Source organism: Anabas testudineus, chromosome 3 (genome assembly GCF_900324465.2).
Source record: "Anabas testudineus chromosome 3, fAnaTes1.2, whole genome shotgun sequence".
NCBI lineage: Eukaryota > Metazoa > Chordata > Actinopteri > Anabantiformes > Anabantidae > Anabas > Anabas testudineus.
Window position 1 is genome coordinate 8,208,965 of NC_046612.1, and position 18,787 is coordinate 8,227,751.

At 38.4% G+C, this 18,787-nt stretch overlaps 1 protein-coding gene across 9 annotated transcripts in view; it reads left to right on the plus strand.

Moving 5' to 3' along the window:
• Positions 1 to 1,219: 1,219 nt before the first annotated feature.
• The window catches only part of tead1b (TEA domain family member 1b), a 44,609-nt gene continuing 27,041 nt past the window's right edge, over positions 1,220 to 18,787 (plus strand). For 2 of the 9 annotated variants that reach the window (XM_026377947.1, XM_026377949.1), the window contains exons 1-3: positions 1,220 to 1,982; positions 2,463 to 2,592; positions 15,896 to 16,148. In XM_026377947.1, the coding sequence (XP_026233732.1) occupies positions 15,992 to 16,148 (157 nt within the window). In that variant the 5' untranslated portion in view covers positions 1,220 to 1,982; positions 2,463 to 2,592; positions 15,896 to 15,991. The remainder of the gene's footprint in view (positions 1,983 to 2,462; positions 2,593 to 15,895; positions 16,149 to 18,787) is intronic. The other 7 variants (XM_026377953.1, XM_026377956.1, XM_026377950.1 and 4 more) reach the window with 6 other exon arrangements.

Genomic DNA, 18,787 nt, shown 5'->3' on the forward strand with positions numbered 1-18,787 from the left:
ATTTTCCTATTTTCATAATACACACTAGATTACATAAGGTCATGATTCATTTTGTTTCTGTTTGTTGTGCCTCTGTTGGGGAGCATTTTGTATTTCTTTGTGGTTGCTATGTGACTAGTTTTTTTGGGACTCTGCAGTTGTTTTTCAACTTGTGTTTATTTTGCATCTCTTTGTGGTCATTTTGTGCCTTTTAACAGATCTCTGTGACTTTCAAATGAGAGATATTTTAACAATCCCTTCGCCTCTTACACAAGGCCCAAATGATTTTTCTGTCATTAACGTTTTGCCATTTTACTTTATGCTTCTGCTGTGTTAGAGAGAGAAATAACAAACTTTTACTCTACTGCATTTATCTAATTGCTCACAACAATTAGAACAAGTGTCAGAATAATTAGCTTGTTCTTCTCAACAGAGTAGGATTTCTCTCATTCAACCAAATTGCATTGTTTTGGTACGTGTGTGTGCAAAAGAGTAAAATAGAGTAACTAGCATTATCTACAACTCTCTGTCTGCACAAAAACCACACATCAAACTGATGAGTTTATTCTCAGTCCAACTCTTCACAGTTAATAAAAAGTCTTTAATCGTTTGAGCATCGTGTTGCAAAATGAGCCTATGAATTGTCAAAATTGGTCAGAAAACATGGATTTCTGTTCAGAAGGGACTATTTCATTTTTTTCTACACTACATTTATGTTACAGCTACTAATTACTTTGTACATGTCAATTTGTAATTCATGATACAATCAACTAACTGTTCCTATCAGTACAGTAGTTGCCAAGTTTACCAGGATGACTCAATAATCCAATAATTCAGAATATATATAATCCTGAAAAGGGACACTCGGTTTTAAAGTATTTCTCTCATTGAATGTTTTACAATAATTTAATATTTTGATGAAGCTTACAAGAAATGCATCTTATGATTTGTTCTATTTAAAAGTTATTTACCTGTTCCTGCTTATGAGGCAAAATCTGTCTGTGTGTATATGAATATTTAGCATTAAATAAGAACATGATTTGCTAATTTGTTTGTCTATTGACTATCTAAAATTATTTAAACCTAGTTCATCTTTGGACAAATAAAAGCACGGGTTACAAAAACAAGCACAAGTCAAGTTGCCAATTTGTTACATGACATTACACATACATAGACACCTGGTTTTGGAGGAAAACAAAACACATTTAGCCACATTGACAACTTTTTAAAAAATATTTTTATGCATGTTTTTTTTTTATTGTATTGCTTTTAAATTAAAAAAGATTCTGACAGATGTGCCTGGGTTACATATTAAACAGCTGTCACTGTAGATCACGAGAGAGGCAGCAATGAAAGATATAAGATATAAGATAATAATTACTGTTATAGTATTATTATGAATCTACTGAGGCCACAGCACTTTCAACTCCTACATCACGTAAACCTCATCCAGATGTGAGCGAAATGTCCAACAGTGTTTAAAGTACATTGATTTGTTCTACTACTCAATAGTGGAGCACTCCGTACTGAGCACCTGAGCAAATACTTGGCTAAATCATTGTAAGTCGTATTTTTGAGGCACACTCTTTTATTTTCCTTGAGTGTCACCCCTGCTGAAACCGCCACAGGTGAAGCTGTAAATTCGGAGCCCTGGTCGTGCCCCCTGAAGGCGTCAGCTCCCGGGATGTTCGCTGCCCTCCCGGCCGCCGCCGCCGCCGCCGCCGCCTGCCCTTCCTGCTGCCCGGGGCTGGTCGCTGCTGCCTGGGCTCGGGATGACGCCACCTCTCGCTCCGCCCCGGCGCAAACTCGCTCCCTGCGTTCATTTCATTCCTCTCCTCATTCCGAGCATTCTTCGCATCTCTGCCAATGCGCGAAGCGATTCACCTCCACCTCCCCTGGCCGGCCCAGAAACACCCGAATAACTTGACATAGTGTTAAAAATACCCCGTCACATCCCATTACCAAAAGAAAGGGACATTTTTAGATGAGGTGTCAATAACGAGGTAAGTTTCGTTGGGAGTTGCAGGTATGCAAACTGGTTGTAGACTTCTGTGTGCAGGGTTTAGTTTGCGCCTTTTTGGAAATCCATGATTTATGAATCGGTGGCTTCTTCGGGGTGTTTCTGTTTTTATCTCCGGTTCTCTCCTCATGGCGTGAGGCAGCGTTGGCTCGGTTTCCCCCCGCTGGTTTCAGAGCTCCATGGCCGATCCCGGTCGCTGCTGCTGCGACAGGATGCTCACTTTGAACCCGTCGCCGCTGTCTTTGACACAGCCGCGAAAAATCTTTGACATTTTTCACATTTTTCCGAAAACAACCCCGCTCCTACGCCGCTGTAAACGCCTCGGACGCGGGCTGCCCCGGGTCGCAGCCTCCCAAAGTCGCAGTTTGATTCGGGACGAAGTAGAAAAAAAAACATAAACACGAAAAACCCTTTTTTTTGGGGGAGATGACGGTTGAAAACGTTGCTGTGTTGCTCTCCGTAGTTGGCTCAGCCGGGAGTTGTTGGAGGTTTCGCCGGAGCATTTTCGGACCACCTCGGAGAAAACCCAGCGGGGAGACTTGTTGCTTCGCCGCGTTTGACGGTGCTTTTTTAAATCGCCATCGAAGTTTTGAGTAAGTAAATGAATTTAATGTGTGTTTGTCACTTCTTCCAGCGGCTCTGTGCTGCTCTCCATGTTGTTACCGTAACTCCCAGCGACGCCGACTGCACCGGGAGGGAGACGTTAACGTTAGCCCAAACTCTTTTATTGTTTTCGGGCTGAGAGGCGCCTTTAAGCTCCTGTGTGAGCCTCTGTGGATAATGTAAGTCACGAACGAGCCGTAGTTTGACAAGAACAGGGGAGTAAATGGCTTTTTAATGTAAGTTTCTCAGCTGCTTCGGGCGTTTAAAGTAGTATTAAGAGGATGGTGAAGGCAAAACTAGCATAAATGTGTGTGTCGATGTGGAGTTTTAGCACAAATGATCCCACTTTAAATCAAACTGTAGCTAAAAGTTATAGCACATTAGGCTGATTTATATAATTTTACAGCCGCTTAGTGGAGTTTCTGAAGATTTTATTTGCGGTTTCCTTCATTGTTTTCCTTTTCCTTCCTGTACTTTGGGAAATGCCTGCTCAGCTAAAAATGAAGTCTCCCGGCTGTAACGTCGGACCAGCTGTGTGCGGCTCTCCCAGTTTTCCTCCTCACAATGATCACATCCACACAAGCTGTTGTGGACACTGAGGAGGGTTTTTTATGCAAAGGGAGGTACGAGAATAAAGCCTAAAGCTTTCATTAGCGACTGTAAAGTTAGCTTAAAAAAATGTAAACTCTGTTGCAGCAAACTGAGAGATCTTTGTGCCAGACTTTGGTTGGTCTCCACTTTTACCTCCTGACATTTAACTGAGTATTTGCTGCTTTAAACTGTCAGATCTGGTTAGCTTTAAAACAAACAGCCCAGCCAGGTCATCAGGACACAGTTTACACAGCTCAGATATGCTGCTGTGATTCAATCAAGGTGTCTTCATACTCAATTAATTGAGATGAGGGTTATTATTATTATTATTTTTTTTAAAGGTTGTGTTCATGGTTTGATCTCTCCAAGTTCAGCTTTACAGTATCTCAGTCAGCTGTCTCGCCACACTGAGCTTTCATCAGCAGCATGAGGAAAAAACATAACTAATTGCTTCTTGAAAACATGGATTTTTTTTTTTTTTTGAAAGTTGCTGTTTTGCATTACAAAGAGCTTAGCAGAAGTGACACAGCTGAGTAACAGGATGAAAAAAAAGACCTGAACAAGCTGTAAAAGGAGCTTCTTGAACAAAATCCACTTTCCATCTCTGCCACTACTACTAGAAGTTTTTGGCTGCAGCACTTAAGCCTCCTCATCTGTGTTTTTAATGTGAAAGCAACTGTAGTTATCAGCTTTCATTATGTAAAACACGCTTCTTCTTACGGTTAAATACTAATAATCATTTTATGTAGCTTTGCAGAAAATAAAGACACACAAAAACATGGAATATATCTAACATTTTTTTTTATTTTATTAACTCGAAAAGGCTTTTATCACTTCCAGAAAGGAGTTTAAATGTAGCCAGGTATAAATCCAAATGTCATGGTGTAAATCAGCTTGCTTGGAAGAAAAAAATAGGGGTCGAAATAGATGCTTTGTTTTCAGCTTATGCAACCAGTGGACCTGTTGGACACAAGCCTGCATAACATTTGTGCAAGAATAGGATGTTGTCTTTGTTAAACTGAATGAGACTTTACCTCAGAAACTAGGAGTTTCCAAACTCCCTCTGCTTTTTGATGATGCGTAATGCAGCAAGTTAAGCACATTATAGTTTTTTAAAGAGCCTACAACATAAACGTGTTTACAACTACAATATACTTGTTTCTGTATAACATGATTAACCTCTATTTTTAAATAGTTTTAAAATGGCCGTAAGCAAAAATAAGCTGCTTTTTATAATTATGTGATTGTATTATGATCTACACGAGTGAGATTTAAGCAGATGCTGATAAATACAAAGGGTTGTGCAACTGGGCATGTATTGCTTCAGAGTCTTCTTAGGCAATGTGTAACTTGAATGCATTGTTTGTTCAGATTTTACTCCTTTACTCTGCCTTGTTCAGGTCTGAGGGCAGGAGTACAGAGAGTGTTGTCTAGTACAGACAGAATAATGTGCTTTTGTATAATACGGAGGAGACTGTGTTACAAAGTAAGACTCTTCCTTTTGTTGGCCGTCCATACTGTAATATTGTTCACGGGTCATCGACTTTGACTGAACCGCGTTTTGGCCAAAACCTTTTCTACACGTGCTTGCTCAATTTGTGCTTCACAAAGAAACATGGCAAATATTAAACCTTTGTTTTGATTTTACAAAGCAACAGATTAATTTGAGAGTCCTGTGAGCATCACATATCTCCATGTCATATTCATTTTCAGGCATTTAGCATTCTTTAACACTCTTGCTCTGTTTGTGAAATTACACAGATTGATCTGAAACAGTGTGTTTACATACAGGACCAGCATGTTTAATGATGGCACTTGGAGATGCACTTAATGGATGTCGAATTTAGTATAGTATAGGGACAAAGCCTGATATCTGTATTATTTGGTTACCTGGACTGACAAGGATGCGCTGATTATCCCAGTGATGCTAAAAACTCCACTATTTGTTAAAGAGGGAATTCAAGCTGTCTTCCTGGCCATTCATATTATTGCTATTAGCCTACATTTTTATAATAACTTCAAATGGTTCCTGGCCATTTTGATGAATAACTCTTTAGGAGATACAGTCTGTGTGAGGAAGTCATAACTCTCTGCTGGAGAGAAACATGTGTGTGCTCTGCTCCCTGCAACAGGTGTCACAGAGCAGCGATGTATTTATTTTCTCAGGGTAGCATCTCATTTAGATGAAAAATCTTTTCAATTCCAATGGTATTAGTTTGAAATTGGGTATTTTGGCTTCTAATGGAGGTACAGCTATAAACAGAACTATAATCATATATTTAGGATGAAAGTTGGAGCCACACCTTTTTTTTTTTTTTTTAATTTAGAGCTTATATAGAGGTCTTAAAATGAAAATAGGTCAAGAGTTGCATTTAAGGTAATGGCTCGCTGTTACATATTATTGTAATGCTGGGTCTTTTTTTATGCACTAAAATGCAGTTAGAACTTGTAGTAATCATTTCTGTGCACAGCAAAAGAGACATGTTAAGCAGATTTCTGTCTTGCACTAGCAACAGGACTTGTTTTCCGTTTGTAGTAAGGCCTTGTTAAATTCCTCAATGGAATGTGAACTAGTTTTAATTGAAATAACAATACACCAAATTTTTGTTATGAAAATTTTGGACTAGTAAAAGATCTGTGATGTGTAATTGAATCAGGACAGAGAGTCATTAATTGTGTAATTAGATGTGATGTGTGGCAGGGGTGGAATCACATCAAAACATCAGTGTTCTCCCCGGTCAAAGCACGCTTTAAAAAGAGGCCACTCCTGCAGGCTTCCAGACTGTGTGTGTGTGTGTGCCCTGAGGTAAACCCTGGTCTAGAAAGGGAATTTTAGAGTATGCACTGCTGCTCAGCAGTTTGAGCAGGGCCCACTGAGGCCAGCGGAGAGTGCCACCAAAAAGGAAAAGCTGGCTCAAAGCCACTGACGTCATCTAAGTAAATCTGCTTCAGTACTGCAGCCATAAAATGACTGCCAGCTACTGAATGCACTTTGGCCTTGTCAACCACCTTAGTAAGTGCAACACTTCTTTTTTTTCACTATGTGCATGCTATAGAAGACAGGCATGTTTGGGTCTACTCTTATTTTGCTCAGTGTTGAGCAAAATAAGTCAACATGTCAGTGTTTGAGCCCTTATAGGTTTTTGTAAAGCACCAAATGACTGAGCCTAAATTCTTTGACCTCTGTAGTCATACCACTTTACTATTACAGCCTTTTAATTTTTACCATGTGGTAATTGTTCATCATTTGTGCTGGAAAAAGGCATTTAGACAGCATAATGTCTTAACCACTCATTACTGACATGTAGTGCCTTATAAGTTATTCAGACGCTGGGGCTTGTACTTTTCTTTTTCCTATTTGAAAAAAATAAAGACAAATAAATGAGCTTCATGATTAGACGCAGATGAAAAGCAATACGTACTCCATGAATCATTAGATGAGTCAGTTTCTGAAACCACTATAAACATTTTGAGTTCTTAACCACAATGAAAGCAGGAAATCTTGGTTTCAATAACTTCCTGTCTGAGTGCTGGGTATAGTAGTGGTAGTAGTGTTCAGCTTCCCACTAGTGAAAGGAAACCAGCGGAACAAAGGCGCACAGTCACTTCATTTACTGAATCTGTGTATAATTTGTGGCTTGTATTCAAATGTGGGTTATTCAGTCTCCCATTCGTTGCTTGTAATAAATTCCCACAAGACCTTTCATCAGTGGTCGCTGTATTGTTGTCATGGCTGACACAGATCAGGCAGGCCCTCTCTGCCCTGAAGGTGCCCTGGATTCAGTGGAGGCACAGATAAACTGGAGGGTAAGCTCCCAACATTAATATGCAGGCTGTGCCCGGGAAATTAGTTTGGAATCCGAGCCAGGACGCAGCAGAGAGCTGTATTGTCCAAACTTTTCTTTTTCTCTGTTTAATAGGTCCAAACAGTAGACATCTTATGCTGTAGTAACCTCATCAACACAGGCTGCTTGTGCTGTCAATTTCACATTTGAGTGTACATAGTTAGCAACTAATGATTATCTTCATTAATGGTTAATCTGCAGATTGTCTTCTTGCTTAATCAGTTTCTTGTCTTGTCAAAAAACTGTGACGTATCACGTACATTAGTTACCCAAAGTACAGGGTGACGCCTTTCTTTGTTGTTTAGTCTAACTAACAGTCAAAAACCCAAAGATATTCAGTATAAAATTGATCCCATTGTTCACACTGGAGAAGCTTGTGACAGGAAGATTGTGTTGTGTTTTCCTTAAAAAAATGATCAAAACAATTAACCAGTAAGCAAAATAGTTGCCAGTTAATGTCTTTCAATTGACAAGGACACATATACGTAGTAAAAACATGAAACATGAAAAGAACTAAACCAAAGGTTTGTTGCTCAGTTTCCACTGTCCACAGCCTGTCTGTGGCCCTCAGCGTTAAGTACATTCATTATGTTGGTTACATAAATGTTTAAAAACACGTTTTATAAAAAGGCTTTTAAGAAACAAACAGAAAAGTTAATAGTGCATAAGTTGAGCTATATATAGCTGTGCATTAATACATATCAGATGCTCATGCAGTACTTTTGGAAGCAGTACAGTGTCCATGGGATTGACTAAATACCACAGCTGTGTTCATAGTAATGAAGAAACATGCCACTCAGTGCAATGGTGTAGCTCACTGGTGTGTTTTTATAGTGTTGTACAACAACGTAGCTCAGTGGCAGATCAGGATGTGGCTACACAGACAATGTTTGTTAATAGGATAAAGTCTTTGTTGGATTTGCTTTGTAGATTTGTGTATAATAATATTACTGTCACAATTTAGTAGTTTACCTATTGCAGTTCTTTGCAAATCAGGGTGATGGACAAACATTTACAAAAACATGGACTAAATTTGATTTTCATTGTCACTACACTGACAACTGCACATAGCGTGTTAGTATAGTGTCTAACTTAATAACAACCTGCTTAGTGTCTCACAAAAAAATTCAACCTTGTATCCTTATTTCTCATTTCCCACCGAATGCCCCAAGAATTCCAATTACAGTAGGCTATACAAGTCAAGATAACTTTGTTGTTTGTGTTTGGTTTGCGCACTGATCTCAAAATTGATTTTTTTTTTTTTGATGAACTAGAAGTCATAAAAACAGAAAAGTCACTTAAAGTTTTGTTACTATGGCAGGATCTTTGTATCCTCATTTGTGTGTCTTGCTCACACATATGAGAGCTCCTGTCTCCATATATTCATTGACTCAGATAAAAGAGAAATTTCACAAAATATGTATTTGTTTTCCCTTTTTTTGCTGTTGAAAAAAAAACATTTTTATTCAGCTTCAGCTTAGATTGTGATTTTTGCCATCTTGTCAAATCTCTGGTGAAGAGTGAATCTTTGATTATTAATTATTTTAAGAGCTAATGCTAAAAGATTAATACACAAATTTTCAAGTAATTTGACTCTTGCATGGGTATAAAGACCAAACTTCTTAAACAACTGCTAATTAAATAGTTTTTGTACAGAATATTTATATTGTGACATTCCTGTAGGCCACTCAAATATTAATAAAAACTGTACATTTCAAACAGTTCTCCATAAAAGTCCCCATGGTTATTTGCTAAATACTTTAGATTTAAAGAAGATTTATGGTGTTTATTATGTGCCGTAACTTGGTCTGTACTGTCCACATTAGATTCATACAGCATTCATACAATAATATGTTGGTACAATATCATCATATTAGCAAACATCTTTACCTGTTGAGTGTCACATTTACATTACTAGTGATTAAATTTATGTGTAAATGTATTATTACGGCAGCATAAGACATTGCCAAGAGGAAATAGCATAAATCGTAGTAGTAGAATAAGAATCACTTTAAATTTAGCTAATTTCACCTGTCGGCACTTCTCCGGATGGGAGGTTGTTTTACGGGAGCCAAGTCCAGTATGATATGTAGGAGTTGTCAGGGGAAGAGAAAGAAGAGGAAAAGAAGAATGATGAGACAAGAAAGAAAGAGGATAAATGATGGCTAGAGAAGCAGAAGGAAAAGAGATGAAAGTCAGTGTGAAATGGCAGAGCCAAATGCTCATCACTGTGATTTGTTTTTTCATGCCCATTCGCACGCGTCCTGAATGAGCCAGCGGACAGCCCTCGGCCCGCTCTGCTCTCATAACTGTCAGGAGATCCTTTATCTGTCGGACCTTTATTTACAGCTTTAATTTCCTGAGCTTTATGTGTTCCGCTCGCACTCCACACCACTGTGACATGGGCGTGTGCTGTCTGGAATGCACTGCAAATTTTTGATAGGCAAATGTCCTTTGAGGTTTCCCTACATTTCATGTTTGAATGGTAAATTGTATTCCTTATATCTTGTGGTATTACTCGCGATGAGATGAAGGACAGCGGTGTATGCTCAGAAGGAGAGATTTTTGTCTCTTAGATTTAGTCAGTTTTCCTTGTGTTGTTCAGAGAGGAGGATCTCTAGCTATGCCTCTATTCTGGGCTGCCGACATATCTGACTATCCAGGTCATATTGTTGCTACCTGTTTCTCAGTCTGAGGCAGGTAGAAAGGGCTCCTTTGACAGAACCTGTAAATCAATCCCATTCTCTGGCAAACAAAGATTGATCCCACAGTGGCCTGATGGTTGCTGGGTGGTGGGATCCAGGCCTCAGATTTGAGTGGGATGATATCAGACAGATTCACAGCACCTAAGCCTGCTGGTTCAAAGAGGCATGAAATAAACACTAGGCCATTGCCAATAACAGAGGCAGCATAAGTAAGCTTTCTAGCCTCTCCAGTGGACCTTCAGAAATTGGTATTGAAAACCTTGTTTATTCATTCATCTGTACTCCAAAGCTGCCGATTTATTCATGAAACCTAAAGGAAAAACCAATTCAGAATCAATAGTTTTGTTCTCAAATTCTTACATAGTTTCGAGACATTCTGCAGTCTGTTTAGAAATGTTTTCAACATGACTATAGTAATTAAAAATGTCACTGCTATCAACCCTACTCTCTTTTCTTAAATGAAATTGCAGGAGGTTAAGTGTGTGCTCAGGAAATGAAATGTTTAATTAATATTTGTTCAGATGTTTGATTAAAGGCTGGGATTCATGGTTACAGTTGCACCTGTTGATTTTATTTCTTTAAAACGTGACAGCATTTTTCTACATTACCTGGAGTGGTAAAGCTTTCTAAATAAATTCAAACCGTATTTCCATAGCTTTTTGGTAAATTTTATTTTATTTTACTTTTTGTGTTGCCCATAAGTGCATATCAAGGTCCCCAAAGACCTGCTGTTGTAGACTTCACTACATAAACATGCTTTTCCCAAGGTAATACATTTGTTTTAATGACAAAAACTAAATGGAATTTCAGTAACGTCTGTCATTGTAAATGTTCATAGTTGGTTACATGTTGCTCAAAATGGAATACTTTTGACATTGCTATTATAATTATGCAGAGGCCAGGATATGTCTTTACAACAAGCTGAAAATGTTGAGTTTTGAAATCACATGGTAATTATAGTTTTACACACTGTGGCCTTAATTACTGTGGGCCATTATGGGGTGCACAAAAGTCATTCACGGAATCATTATTGCACCCTCCGAGATAACGGCACAAAAGAACTCCACATGGAAAATTACATTTGAGACCTCTCATCCGCTATTTCATTACCTTGCTCTGTCTGATGGGTGAAATGGGTTCTCTTAATTTAAGGAGCTGGATTCCAGCTTGGTGAGTGGTTTATGTAATCTCACTGTAAGTGTAATTTCCCATAATGCCATGTCACAGTTACTACTCTGCTTAGCTACCACGTTCACTTATCGCATTGTTGCCTTTCTTTACGCCCGCATCTCACCGATAAGACCATTTCTATGGTGTACACCCTGCAAAGACAGAAGTATGCTATTATTTGTATGTGACAAGTGTCTCTATGGGAGACATTCATAATTTCTTTTGACAGACATAATTAGTCCACAGATTCTAAGGCACTACCTGGCTATCTTCATTGACAACTTTGCCAGGTTATACACATGCCAAAAGCATCCAGCTGATGTCAAGGGATACAAAGAAACTGATCTATTGAGGATGGGAATGACTTATTTATATTTCTATCAGGGCGAGACATTTGTGACTAGATAACAGAGTTGTTTAACAGTTACGATCAGACCTGGTCAGTATACATGTTGATTTTCTGTTTACCTACAGTATAAAGGTATGTGGGACTATTATACACTACTTGTAGTGGCGATTTTCTATATGTTTCTATATTTTACAGAAAACGTGTTATTTATGTTTACTTCTCTGACCACTGTCTTTAGGTAATTGTATTTAAGGAAGCCTGGCTTACTTAGTGTCAGGTGTGTTGCTGCTTTCTAAGGAGAAAAACTATTTTACTTTATGTTGTGACTAGTAAATTGAACAGCCAGTGAGGTGTTGCTGTTGTAAGAAATTGTTCCTGCTTATTGTTGCATAATAGAATCTCAATCTTTCACAAAGAGCATACATCATTTGTAAAAATGTATGAGTCTGAACTAATTCTCACACCAGCAGCAGATCAGTGGTTGTTCCAATTAATAATGTTTAATTTAATTAATGTTTCAAATTAACATGCTTTTCTACTGAAGTCTAGCTCCACAGGTTTTTAGTTGATAATAATATAATGACAATAAAATCAGCCATGAATATAATGTGTGAAGTATCACTAATTTTAACATCAGCTATTGCTAACACATGTAGCTCTGTGTAACACTTTGTGTGAAACTATAAAGTTTTCCTCATGCTATAATAATTGCAGCAGTTCTTCTTTATCAGGTAATGCTTATTTTTGGACACTAAATTATTGCATTACTCTGTGACCATGTTTTATTCATGTTTATATACAGTATGTGAGCCTTTTGTAACTTTGTAATTTCTGCATTAATGTGTCATAAAACTTGATCTGATCATTATCTAAGTCAAGACTATTAACAAAATAATGTGCCTAAAATAACAACACAAAACAAATTCTGATCTTTTATGTCTTTATTAAGAACAACCATAAAAACCTAATAGTGCTAGTGGAAAAACTGTGAACCCTAGGAATAATGACCTCCAAAAAGCTAATCGGAGTCAGGTGTTACCATACCTGAAGTCTTGTTAAGAAAATTAGTTTGGAGGTGTGGACTAGAGCTACTTGGACTGACAAAAAACACTCAAACCTTTTGAGTTTGCTCCGCACATGAAGAATGTGCTTATGTGAACTATGTCTGGCCAAAAGGAGCTTTTAGAGGATCTACGATGAAGAATTGTTGATTTACAAAAAGCTGGAAATGGTTACAAAGTGATGTCAAATGATGATAAAGAAATTCACCAGTCTACATTTAGGCAACAAACAGAGACACTTTGGGACTGTGGCTATACTACCAAAAAGTGGGCGGCCAGTCAAAATGACCCTAAGAGCACAACAAACACTCATTAATAGAGTTAAAGAAGCAAAAGAAACATCTGTGTTCTACAGTAGGAAAAGATTGAACTAGCAGGGTGTCTATGGCAGAACACCACAGAGGTAGTTGCTGCTGGTGCAATAAAGACATTAAAGATTAGAAATGTTTGTGGTATTACTTTAGTCACATTATATTTTTTAATACTCTTGACTTAGATGAAGATCAGATCAAATTTTATGATAAATTATTGCAAAAGACCATGAAATTCCAAAAGATAGTATTCATTTCTTTGTGCGATGTTAGAGGAAAGCACCTGCAGTGGATGGAAACATCACTTTGTAAAAACAATGTGGTTTAAAGGATGGAGCCGCGAACCAGCTCAAGACTTAAAGTATCACTTTGTCCTCCTGAATACACAACCAGTGATCCTAACTACTATAGACCTTTTTCATAAAGGGCGTCATAAGAGTACAAACATGTTAACTTAGAAACAAAGTTTTAGCTTGTTTCTTTCTTGTGTAATTCAGATGAATGTGTTCTCTAGTTTGTGCTTTTAACATATTTTCAAGAATGTTTGTGTTCAACCGCCATTATAAGGCTGAAATATACTTGAAGCAACTCCAGAGTCAAATATCTATACAAAGTCACATAATTTTAATAGACGTTAAGCTTTTACAAATCATTGTAACCCAGTGTTTGGACCCGATGAGGAAGCAAATATTTTCTTCAGAGCCCCATCTTGCTATGAATATGTAAGCTGGAAGTGATTATCATCAGTTCATCATTCGTTTGGGATGAGAGGAGCACATTTAGAAAGAGTCCCAGCCTTTTAGTGGTTGAAATGGGAATTTTTTTCCCCCTCCCTCATCAGTTTGTGAGTCTGTTCTGCAGTGTCAGCAGTCAGCACACAAAAACAGAATTCAGTAAAAGCTCTCGCTGCTCTCCGGGAGTTTTTTTTTTCCCCAACAGCTTGCTCCCATCCCCCCTTTCCCCCTCATGAACTGACATGCTGGAAGAAACATATGCTACTATTCCCACTTCCTGACAGCTTGTGCTGCTTGAATAGGATCTTGGTTATGGAGGAAGCAGTTGTCTGGAAAGAGCGGAGAGATTAGGAAAAGAGAAAAACCTCAATGGTATTTTTTTTTTGTAAAGGAAGTAAAACAAGAAAGTATTTCAGATGGTGAGTTAAGGGTAACAACCATAGCAGCTTGACAGTTGAAGCAAACTGTGAGATAGCTTTATGATAATAATGACTTACTGTATTGATCCCCTTGGGGAAATTGTGCTTGGACAACTGCCAGACATATTTGTGCTACTATGGTGTTTTAGTGTCTGGTCCAAGGACACCTCGACAAGTAGCCAGGAGTTACCGGGAATCAAACATCTAATCCTGGGGTTTGCAGATGACTGTTGTACCAACTGAGCTTCTGCCGCCCGAATATGTTCAAAGTCAACCCATCTGAGTGTGTGTTTGGTCTGGAGCTGGTAAATAAGCTAAAGATGTAAAAAGTCATACCCAGCAGACATGTTACTCAATGATAGTGACTTAGGATCCATGAAAGTGAAACTTGGGACAGATGTTTGGTGACATCACCTTATAGCTTTTTTTTTTTTTTTTTTGGTTTGTTTTTTTAACAGCAATACATCAGCAGGACAAAAGTAACAGCTGCAGTCCCAGCAGCGTATGCACTTGATTTGTTCAGATATAAGATCATTATGCAGACACAAACAGACACAGTTCACAGCCAAATATACAACCATATACTGTACCTGTATTATTACATTGTGTTGGTTGGGAAGGGTGTTTCATAATCATATTATTCTGTGACTTCTGTGAGCAGACTGTATTTGTCGCATCACATTTATGAACCACCATGCAGATATCACATCTACTAGAACAGACACTCAACGAAAACATGTGCAAGTTTGTTGGTCGCGCATGTTTTAGGTCCCCTTGTAAATTTTAAAGACACGATAAGTGATTTATGTTCACACTGCCCAGAAAAGAACCTGCAAAACAGGATCTAATGCCTCCCTATGTGTTTTAACCATCCTTATAAACTCTCTAAAAGTGTTGTGTCTTGGGTTGGACTGTAGTTTTGTACACACACTATATATTTCACAGAAACACTACTGAATCCTATCTTACAACACATGCTTTACTGGTTTCCAATAATGTGCTATGATTAGTCACATCTGTACATTCATGATGTTCTAGTAAGCAATAGAGATTTCCAATAATTTGTGTCTCCTGTTTTAAGTTAAACATGCAGAGCAAGCGGCTGCTGGTGCTGTCACAGCACAATGATACAGTCCCCAGTTTATTAGCTGCAGATTCACCCAGAAGCTTGTTGGTCTTGTCAATAGCTCCTGGTGAGAAGAGACTTTCTCCAGCTGTGTGAGCAGCTGGGTAAGATGCACAAAGGTTGTTCTTGGATTGTGCCGTACTCTGTAAATGGTAGTTTACTTGTGATGCCTGCAGGTCCCCAGCCTTCCTTTAAAAAGAGGCTTGAGAATCTGGGTTTTATATGCCATCTTAGTGTGATGGCTGTGGTTGACTGGTGACGTACACTCTACACATTAGTAGCCATCTTAGTAGTATTTTTTTTCCACTTTCTTTTTTGCATCACAGTCTTGCTAAACATTTTTTTTTTCTGAAGATATGTCTTGCTTCAAAGTCAAGGACTTATTTGGATTAGGTTTTGAAAGCAGCAACTGGTCTTACCTGTAGGTCTTGAAGGACTTTAAAAAAAGTTCTGTTGCTCAAGTGCACTTCAGCAGTAGTGGTAATGAGTCACTGTGTCAATCAAACCAGATTTCTCCACTCCAGAAATCAAACCAGCTAATTTAGTGTGACAGTTTTGTTGTTTATGCTTTTACAGTTCTAAAATATCTATCTGCAGTTTAATATCTAAAAGCAACTGCACTGTGCTGAAGGGAAAAAAATATTTTATAATATAATCGTATAGTAGGAGACTAGGCTATCTATATACACATTTAATATAAAAGTGCAGTGGACCACCTGGTTATTGCTTTGTGAATTTTTAAAACTGCAATCTTTTGGGGACTTGGATACATATTTCAATTGTTATTGAAGGCATAACATCTATTGTGAATCAAGTTAGCAGCATTCTCTCTTGTGATGTGTCCAAGTTTGTTTGGATGTTTCTGCTCTATATTGTGCTTTCGAATAACACTGTGTAATGTTGTGTTTTGGAAGCAGATGTCCACTGTCCTGTTGTGGAGAGTGATGGGTTTGGTTGTGTTTTGTTTATTTGGGAATTCCAGGTCTCTCCCTAGTCTGCTCCAGGCTTCAGCTTGGAGAGCCCAACCGCCACGATTGATCCCAGCAACTGGAGCGGCAGCGAGAGCCCTGCCGAAGACATGGAAAGGATGAGCGACTCGGCAGACAAGCCTGTGGACAACGATGCAGAGGGAGTGTGGAGCCCTGACATTGAACAGAGCTTCCAAGAGGCCCTGGCCATCTATCCTCCTTGTGGGCGCAGGAAGATCATCCTCTCTGATGAGGGGAAGATGTATGGTGAGTACAAATTTGTGTATGTGTAAGTCATCTATGCTATTTTTGTAGTTGTGTTGCAACTAAGGGAGCTTAAAGAAATAATTTAACAATAATGCAAACAAGGGAAAAACCTTAGCTACACTTATATGCAATGAATACCAGCAGTCAGTTAACTTGGAGTAAAGCCTGAAATCAGCAAGTCTCAGATTGTCTAAAGTAATGCACCTGTCAGCAGCTATGAAGCTAATCACTAATTAACATGTTATATCTGTACAAAAAACAGTATAACAATGAGAAGTTGTGGTTTTACAGGGGCTCGTGTGTGGGACTCTTGGCCACCAGGAAGTAACTGCACCTGGCTAAGAATTATTGTGGCACATTTACAGGACAGACATGAGTGGCATCCCTCTCCTCATTTAAATTGAGGTGAATCAGCGTATTTTGCTAAATGACAATCTCCTCCTTTAAAAAGAAAAAAAATATGAATCCATCCACAAAATATATTAGTGCTTATAATGTTCTGTGATGGTAAGGGTACATCCACTTCTCTGGTTCACAGAAGTGCAAGTTTATAAGTAAAGCAGCATGAACTATTAGTCAGTAGCAGATGGTACTGCGGCTGCCACCAGCTGTGTCCCCTCTTCTCCCTCCACCTCCCCCCAATCCTGGCTGGGTGATGTCATGGAAAGAGGGAATATTTTCTCTCTGTGGTGTTGGACGTCTCACAGTCTGTCAGTGTCAAGTGAAAGCAGAAAGCTCCTCGGAGCATTTGCTTGCAGCTGTCATGTGACCCCTCTGGCCAAACAAAATGTAAATTCTAGAAGTTGCAGTGAAACCCCCTCAGCTGCCACTACAAAGATGTGGGCTTAGGCAACAGGACCCTCCCCACTGTGTTGTCCTCCAATTTCTTCGTCCGCTTACAGAGTGAGGCTGCCAGAGAAGCTGTCCTTCTGCTGTGGATTAAAGCATGACAATTCAGCTTTTCTAGGTTTCTAAATGAGTATTGCTAAGTGAAGGCCTCGTTGTTACTCAGCGGTCATTCTCAGTATGATGCAAATTGTTCATCTTTCTGGTATACTGTGATGCTAAAAATGGTTTTTTCTACATGTTATGGAGCAAGTAGAAAGCGAGTGTGACTCATACTTGTTGATTTACAATAACGACATCAAATGCCAAAATACAAAACCTAAAATGTATTCTGTAGGTGCTTCTCTTTAATTCTGAAATGGATTAACTAGAAACTAGGTTTTGTTTTTGAATCTACTCTAAAATCTGCTGAAGAGACAACTGTTGGGTTAAATAGAGGTTGGTCCTGCCAGATGTGCTCTGTATCTGGTTACACATGGTCTCAATAGTTTGGTGGTCTCTCTGTCTGTCTTAGACGTACTTGCTGATTCAGAACCACGTACATATATCTTGTAAGTGTAGGAACTGTACAGATGCAAAGGAAGCTAATGCATGCTTGTATGTTGTAAAATTGTGGCAGAAGGATTCAATTTCTGTCTTTGGTTGTCAGAACGATTTATTTCCCCATTAAAAACATCTAATGAAAAACATTAGGGGTAGAATTGTGGCCACAGCCTTGTTTCTTAACATATCAGAGTTTGGTGAGACTATGTAACAGATGCTGAATCCCATGTATTGGGTGCTCCTTCTAGGGGTATCATTCTTTCAGCTATGCAACTGTTGCTGCATCCCAGTGCCAGTCCCATCATGCCATGAGCTGGCATAATTTCTCCTAAGTCAGGAGGGTGCCATTAGTGTGTCTTTAAAAATAAAAGCAACCATATTTAAATAGATTAACATCATTATTATTAGGATACAGTGTTAACCAAATATAAAATTAGATTAAAAAACAATACAATGATTTTTGGATTGTGTAATAAACATTCTGTCATTCAATATGTGCAGCAAGATCACTTACATTTTAAGTGTAAGACACTTAGTTTTTACAGCACTAGAAATGCAGACATCTAGAGGGAACAGGGCAGTGTTGACGGCAGCATTCTCTCTGATGTTAAAATGTTTTGAGCTATAGTCATAGACAATAACAGAGCTGAAGGAAGCAACCAGTTCGACTACCTATTTGGCTTAAGTTACAATGAACTCAGTGTTGTGAATATTTGGAGGAATTTTTGGAATGCAAATATTTTTTTACCTTATTATTCACAGTGTGAGAGAATCTTTCATGCTTTACATCAGGCATCAGACATCATTTCTTTATTCCTCTTTGTGTCAGCAGGACAATGTTAGGGGGAGCCAGTCTTACATATTCTGTTCAATACAAATTTGGTTTTATTTTTACTATTAAACCATAAAGTGCATCTCTGTAGTGAAAACCATTGTTCAGTATTTAATTGATAAATAAATTTTGTTGTGTAAGGCATTTATGGTGTAGGAAACAAATGTTAGCATTAGAGTATTCTCATTTCAGTGTCTGATAGGTGAGTCAGGATAAATGTCACAATTTCTGGTCACTGTGGAGTGCAGGAACGTGCATTATGATAACAAATAAAAACAGTCAAATGTATCAAGGCAGCTTTACTATTTACAGAGTGCAGTTGGAAAAATATTAAATGAAATTGAAACCATGGCTGCATCCATCATATAAAAACAAAGATGCTCTATTTGCAATGTGAATATTTATCTTTTGTAGCTTA